Source organism: Geospiza fortis, unplaced genomic scaffold (genome assembly GCF_000277835.1).
Source record: "Geospiza fortis unplaced genomic scaffold, GeoFor_1.0 scaffold244, whole genome shotgun sequence".
Lineage (NCBI taxonomy): Eukaryota > Metazoa > Chordata > Aves > Passeriformes > Thraupidae > Geospiza > Geospiza fortis.
This window is the reverse complement of record NW_005054370.1, coordinates 2,011,446-2,019,359: the sequence shown is the minus strand read 5'-3', so window position 1 is coordinate 2,019,359 and position 7,914 is coordinate 2,011,446. Positions and strand designations below refer to the sequence as shown.

The 7,914-nt window shown below is 47.3% G+C and overlaps 1 protein-coding gene across 1 annotated transcript in view; it reads right to left on the bottom strand.

The window, feature by feature from the left end:
• Positions 1–7,914, bottom strand: part of PRPSAP1 (phosphoribosyl pyrophosphate synthetase associated protein 1) — a 24,838-nt gene that overhangs the window by 6,579 nt on the left and 10,345 nt on the right. Inside the window, exons 4-7 of the mRNA XM_005424556.2 lie at positions 4,119–4,291; positions 3,591–3,706; positions 2,846–2,901; positions 2,200–2,345 (exon numbers count right to left, since the gene is read on the bottom strand). Of these exons, the coding sequence (XP_005424613.1) occupies positions 2,200–2,345; positions 2,846–2,901; positions 3,591–3,706; positions 4,119–4,272 (472 nt within the window). The 5' untranslated portion in view covers positions 4,273–4,291. The remainder of the gene's footprint in view (positions 1–2,199; positions 2,346–2,845; positions 2,902–3,590; positions 3,707–4,118; positions 4,292–7,914) is intronic.

The following is a 7,914-nucleotide window of genomic DNA, read 5'->3' as shown; positions in this document are numbered from 1 at the left end:
CATGGTTGTGGGGCTCTGGGGCTGCTCCCCAACACAGGTTTCACCTCTCTCCTCCCTCTAACACAACTGTCTGGAGCTTCAGTTGCCAAGTCTGGGATGCTCCACACTGACCTGGTTGTAGCCCAGGGTGGGATGCTCCACAAGAAGTCTCAGTCACTCCCCAGGAACATCCCCAGGCTCCTACCTGCCAGGCCAGGTTTGGCTGCTGAGCCAGGCAGACTCACAGACCACTTCTATTTTGACAATTGGAGGGTTTGGGGACAGTTTTGGTGTAAGGAATACCCAGCTGCGAGCAGCAGCACGTGTCTGACCTTTCACAACCAACCACACAGCTGAACCCTGCTTACACTCTGCCCTCAGAGCTTTTACCAGCAGGAAGGGAGAGCTGAATGGGGGTTTGGAATCATGTGACATTTGAGGTGGGAAGATGTTTTTCAAATGAAGGAATTGGATAAGAAATGAGGCATAGCAGAGAGGGTCAGCACAGACACTCACAGCATTGCCATCCCAGCTGCACTTTCACCTCTGTCTGGCAGAGACTGGGACACAAGCAGAATGCACAGACTGCTTTTAGATAGGGATAACCTCAATTCAGCACCTCCAGAACCCAGCTCACTCAAAATCAGGTATCTCTCAGGTTAGAAACTGCAGAGAAATGCAACTTCTGCTGAGAGTTTGGGACAAGTCTGCCCCACAATCCACCCCATGACAGAGCTGCCAAGAGCTCAACTGTTTTACACTGTGCCCTAGGCATGCTGGGATGTAAGGTCATTGGTCAAGTGCTGAGTCTGTACAGCAGGAGATAAAATAAGAAAGTGGTGATACACAGCAAATTAGTCTGTGTTTGGATAGCTGAGGACTGAAAACAATTTCCCATTGGATTCATAATTAAACTGGACAAGGGGACATTTCTGTATGAACAACCATTTACAGGCTTCTCCAGCAGCACAACCTTCCACAGCTGAGCTTCTCTGAAGTGACATGGCTGGAAATAAAATTACAATCACATCAATTCCTCCACAGCAGACAAATGTCAGCTACTGATATTCTGGAGGACAGCATCCTTCAGAACAGGAGGGGAAGGAGAAAGTGAAGAATAACCATGCAAATTCCTGCTTTCTTGGACAGGCAGGAAAAAACCCCCTTGTCAGAAGCAGAACAATAAAGCCCCAAACTTCATTGCCAAACCCCACCTGCCCCCCAAGGCCCAAGAGGAGTTTCACCAGCAACAAAAGCACTGTTTAACTGATTGTATTGCAGTGAGACACAACTGGGGTGACGTAAAATGCCTGCAGTCTTACTTGCCTCCCTTCCACAAGCTGCCCACTGACTGGTTGGATGTTCTCCCTAAGTTTCCAAAGATGAGATGATTATCAGTAGCCCAAACCACTGCTGGTGCTGCCACACACAGCAGCACACAGCCTTTCCCATGGGCACTTCTCAGCCACCTTCCTGCTCTCAATTTCTGTCCTGCCACCACCTGCCTAGAAAGCTGAAATCCTCCCAAAAGGGAGCTGGATTTTGATTGTACTGTTGGAATTTGGCTGCTGCAGGAATACAAGCAATCCTGAGGATGGCATTTCCCAGAACACAAGTTTCCTCTTTTTCTTTTGCTCTCAGCTCCCAAATCAATGGCAAGAGCTCCAGAAGCAGGTCAACAATGCTTTTGGAGAACCTATTCACCCCAGCCACATAAACCTAAAAACCTTTTCAAAATAGACATTGGAATATGATCATCTGGGTGCCAAGGTGAAGAAGATTTCCAGCAGTAACAATGGCTGCACAGAAGGGAACACAAAGACCAGCTCTCCCCTCCCCAGTGGAGCCAACAGCCTGTCTCAGGGGTTGTTATCTCATTACTTACACTTTTGCATCTCCCTTGTTTCATCAGCTCAAGGAATTCTGTGGCTGAACACTGTAAAAGCACCACCTTTATCAGAGATTTGTCAGTCTAATACTATGGAGCAGGCACAGCCATGGAGAAAATACTGATGCTCTGCATGGCCAGAAGGAGTTAAATAAAAACCTTCCCCTGTGACTTGTCCCACAATTCACTGATATCAACCTTTCTATGAAAAAAAATCCCACTGGTGTAACTGCCTTTAGGTTGGTTACACCCACACAGATAAACCATCAGAAATTTCCCACCAAACTTTTCTTTTTTTCCCCCCAAAGATAAGCAGAGAAGCTTGATCTTACATGGCAGCTCCAGGCCGGGATGCACAGTTGCATTTTTGAGCATGGGAGGGGAGTGCCGCCCGTCATCCATGTCCTGCTCCGTGCACTGGGCCTCCCCGTGGATCACAGCCAGCCCCAGGCGCAGCCTCTCGGCGTAGGACTGAGCCCTGCAAGACAAAAACAGCCCCTCAGGGACCTGCTGGGCTGAGGCAGCTTCACAGCCCACCACAGCAAGTCTCTCCCATTCCAGTAAGCAGAGGCTGCACCTCTGTGGCTGTTTCTCTGCAAGAAAGCTCACTGGATGTGATTCTTCATTTCTCATTAATATCCCAAAGCCCACTCTACTCCTTGGCTCCACCACATGCTCTCCTGTGGTCCTCCACATTGGGAATGCTTTCTGAGATGGTCAGGCACTGCTGAAACTCCAGCAGCAAGGTGAACCCCAGGTGCACCATTTCAGTGAGACTGCCAGAGTTACACCCATAGGGGTGGGAATACAAAGTTCAGCTGTCTATCTGCACCACATCCATCCCATTTCCAGCCACAAAAGAATTATGACCAGATTGTCAATCCATCTGCCACCCTCCCATACTTTCCCTGGTATATCTTCCACCAGCTCAGGTATTTTCCAAGTAACTTTTAACCAGCTAGCAAAGCATTCATTTACCTTTTAGCAGCACCAGGAGATTTGGCTACAATAACTGCGTTTCTGTAATCTGGAATCTGGATGTGATAAAAAGTTAATTAATTAAAAAAAGACCTTCTTGCTAGGGAGTAACTAGTTTGATATATGGTTGAATAATTTCACCCATCCTCCTCCCCAGAACCAAATCTTCACTCTGTGACAAGAAACTAGAGAGGCAACTGCACTTGCTTCCAACACCAGTATTTGTGTATTCTCCAAAGGTGGGAATGTTCACTGTTTAACCCTCCCCATATGGGGAAGCCTTGCTCTCACCATGTGGGAATAAATCATCATCTTTTGCACATGGAGAACAAAACCTCTGTGCCCTGTTCCCAGGCCTGCTGTGCTCAGCACTCCTACACTCAGCCCAAGACAGTCTATCAATAATTCAGAGCAGACAGAAATCCAGCACAGCACAAAGGGAGAAGGGGAGCAGTTTAACAGGATTTCAGAGGTGATTAGAGGCAGAGGCACAAGTAGCATCTCTCAAATGGCACTAACTCCACAGAGAGCAAGCTTCTCTCCTGCTTGTGCTGCAGTTCAGTTTCTATCCAGTCAGAGAAGTGCAACATCTTTCCATGAAACATGCAATAGGTATCCCCTGAGAAAGAATTCATTAACAGAAGGATTGACCTAAACTGACACCACCACCTCTGTTTAAGCAGAGCCCCATCACATTAAAACGAATTCAGACAAGTTGATATACACAGAACTAGAGTAACCTCACTTCTTCCTGTATATACTGAAGCAAGAAAGGGGATGCTCTCAGGTTGTCTACTGGAAAGCTGAAGAAGCCTTGGATTTCCTTTTGATGAAGGTCCATAGTGATAATGTGTGTTAAACCTAAGGGGGGGAAAAAAGACAACAATTTATTGAAAAATATTCCCACGTGGCTGGAGCTCCTTCAACACCTCCATTTTCCAGACTGTTTTAGCTATTACTCAGACTATTATGCCATGTCATAAAATAATCATGAACAGATTAACACAGAAAGTTCCACAGACATAATGAGAAACAGGCATGTGATGCCACAGCACTGGGCTGACACTGTATTTCACTATTACATTTCTGGGCCACCTCCCCAGGTGCAAGTTACAGAGAAATACAAGAAAGCTGTAGAAAATTCATTCCCTTAATGTGGCTCAAGATCTCAGCAACACATCCCCACATCAAACAGGAGAATGGAAGGACAGATGACCTCTGGGATGCCCAGCAGCACCAAGCCTGCTGTGCTGCTGCTCCCTGGGACACTCACCTGCCTTGGCAAGCATTGAAGCCAGCAGCTTGCAGACTATGGAGCCCCTCTTCCTCATTTTGCTCTGTTTGCTGTAGGGGAAGTAGGGGATGACCCCAATGATGTTCCTGGCACAGGAAGTCTTCAGTGCATAGGCCATGATCAGCAGTTCCATGACAGCAGTATTCACATCTCTAGGAGATTTGAACACAATTCCAAATATTAGCAGGTGTTTTCCCAATGCAACTCCTTTTCCATTTACACCCAGATTACCCCTCACCAATATTCCAAGCAAATAATGCTGCATCTCAGGCTAATGTATGCCAGACCCAGATTGCAGCCATACAGCTCCTTCCACCATGCCACAACAAATTACAATCAACACTTACACATACAGGACACGACACCAGCACTCAAGAGCTGTGGACTGGAATTTGATTTTATATTCCAAAATAAGGAGTATGATGATTTCCCTCCATAATGTGACAAAAAAGGCTTTTTATAGAATTTACTTTGGAACAAATGTCACTTGATACAGTGTAATCTGAAACAAAATAGTCTTTTAAAGAAGCAGCACACATGCAGCCAACATAACTTCATCCACACTGGATTACTTAGGGTATTTTCCTCTTTAACAGTGTAAGGCAGGTTATTTTTCCTGCCTTAAGAACTACTGCAACTGGAGCAGTACAAAATCCAGACATAGCACTTTGGTGGATATCAGCATCTCCACACTCTGATCTAGAGATGGAAGGAACAACAGCACAGGAAATACTAAAGGACTGTTTCTTGAAAGAAAAAAACAAACAAACAAAAAAGTAACCTAAGCAGAGGAATGACAGAATATGCTGAGTTTGAGTATGCATGAGTACAATTCCTAGTCCTGTACAGGACACCCCAACAATCCCACCCTGTCCCCGAGTGCTGCTCAAATGCTTCTTGAGCTCACACAGGTTTGGTGCTGTGACCACTTCCCTGTTCCAGTGCTCAACAGCTCTCTGGGTGAAAAACCTTTTCCTGATATCAATCTAAACCTCCCCTGACTCAGCTTCATGCTGTTTCCTCCAGTCCTGTCACTGGTCATGAGACTGAAATATCCCATTTACAGTTTGCTCTCCCACAATGACTGGAGTGGCCCAGTAGGAGTGTATTAATCTGTATTTTTATTAATTTGGGGATGGGGAAAAAGCTAAGCTCCCTTTAGTTCCCCTTTATTTCTTAAGGCCAGAACCAAGAGACACTGTCTGCATCACCACAGAGTGACTTAGGAACTTTTGGGAACTGCAGAGCACGTGCTCCAGAGGGCAGGACAGGCACTCCTGCAACACAGACCCCCTTGCCTGGGGGCTTCCAGCAGGGCCAGCTGTGTCCCCAGCAGGGGCACACATGTCCCCAGCCCAGGCAGGAGGGCACTGCTGGAGTGGCTCAGCTCAGCCCACGGTGACAGGGCAGGGGCTGACTGGGCCATGTTCCCACACAGAGCAGAGGAGCAAAGAGAGCAGCCCAAAGAAGCTCTGCAGAGCTTTCTGGACATTACCCAGACACTGCTCAGGCCCTGTTTTCCTCCCGACACAGTTTCTCCAAATGCCCAGAGACATGACCCATGACAAACCTCTGACCATTTCCATTTCCCCGCTGCTCTCCCCTCCTTTGGAAATTAACCTCCACTTGTGCCTCTTCTTTTGTGAGGCTCTGGGTCTCTGTTGTCCTGCTGGCCCCAGCAGCCTGTGCACACAATGCCATTTACACACAAGAAAGCTTTGTTGGCTCTGGAGCACCCAGCCAAGAATTACATAAAACACAGCCCCCTGCCACACAGGACAACAAAGAACTGTTTCTTCCCTTTGGTGATTTAGCTGTGCCAGTGGGGCTGTGAGAGAAGAAAAAGATGCTACTATCAGTGTCATACAAAAACAAAGTGGTCAAACTGAAGCCTATTTAAAGTTCATCTGAGAAATTTAGTATTTTTCATCATTATTTTTCAACTTACTCTTTGAAAATACATTCATATTCACATGGAAAACAGGTAGAGAACAAGACTGGGACTTCAAAAGGCACCAGCAGTCCTGGTGCTGCAGGCCACCAGCAGCCACATTGATGGAGAAGTTATTCAAGGAAGGTACCTCTCCCAGTATTCAAGCAGGATCCTAAGCTGGACTCTGGGAAGCTCCTGCAGAGCAGCAGGCACAGGGCAGAGCTGGAGGTGTCTGTCCCTCCAGCAGGGCCCAGGGTGGGTGGGCTGAGATGGCTTCATGCTGAGCCACCACTGATCTGCTCCTCTGCAAGGGGCACTGACCCCAGCCAGGGGCACCAGCTGGGAAAAATGACATTGGTGGAGGAAGCCCAGCCCCAGGACCTCCCAAACAGGTACCCAAGGGAGCATCCCAGGCTCCCTGCTGCATCCCAAGGGAGCATCCCAGGCTCCTTGCTGCATCCCAAGGGAGCATCCCAGGCTCCCTGCTGCCCTCCCCATCTCCAGCCCTGAAGCCATGCTCAGTCAGTTACTGCTGGGAGGGCTGAGCCAAGACCTCACACAGGGGCTGGCAGCTCATCACCAGGACACTCAGAGACAGCTCAGCTATCCCCACACCCTGCTGGCCACAGCAGAGCCTCCCTTGCTGCTCCTGATCTCTGCCTGGGCCACCCCTGGACAGCCCTGCTCTGGAGGCTGAGCAAACACCTTGTGTGACACTCTCCATGGACTTTGCAACAATCAGCACCAACACTCAGCACTAAAAGGCTCCTTTTGCCTTTAGGGTATCACAAAATCACCAATCCCTTCATTTTTCTATTCTTTAAACATGAGCTATTTGATCTTCCCTCACACAAATGCCAGTCCACACACCAGTTTGTCCTCGTCACCTTTTTTCTGGTTGTGCTACAGCTTTTATGACAGAGAGCCTGTATCAAATATTCAGGTCTTTCTGTGATCTCTGTGCATTTAAGATGCAGACTGTGAATTCACACTGCAGCATAACAGGGTTGTTTCTCTCTCTAATAACAAGTCCTAATATTTTCTTTTCAAACCACTACTGAGTGTAGACGTCTTATTCTTAGATTATTCCACACAGTTGTTGTTTTGACTCTCCTAAAAAGCTCCCTGAAACCCACTGTAAAATTGAGATGTCCTTGAACCTGTCCTCTCTAGCAATGCAGCAAGGCACAGCTGCAGTTTAGGAATGAAAGATGACTTGGCTGCACAACACTGGCTCCTCACCTGGCGGGCCTTGAACATTCTGTCTAAAAAAGATCCATTTCTTGGCCCAAATCACTGAACTCAGTGAATGGAAAAACAAGGGGATCAACAAGTTAAAACCAAAGGGGAGGTTTTCCCCTCCCAAAACTGTTCCTGTCCCTAATGCCCTGAGTTAGCTCTCTGAACACTTGATCTGTTTCATGTTTACACAGCTCTCAGTTACAAGTTATTCCAGAGAACTCCTTCACAAGGGACAACAGAATGGCACCATTCACCCAAAACATAATCCTGCAGCAGGGGATTTTCATCTTGCAGAGATTTAGCTGCTCCCTGAGGGAGGAAACACTTGGGGCATCTCTCTGGAGAGAGATGAGCCCTAGGAACATGTTTCTGCCTGCAAGAGGAATTCCAGAAGCGAGTAAGCTGGTCTAAGAGTCCTACTGATTTCTTTGCAACAGGCCAAGCATTTCACAGAGGAAATGAACTTGAATTCTCAGTGGGCTCTATTTCTTTGGCAAGCAAGGAAAAATCCTGTATCCAGGCAATTCTGCTCCCTGCTACTTTTGAGCTAAAATTAAGCTCTGCTAACTTATTACTTCTTGTGATCTCCAAAATCTGAGC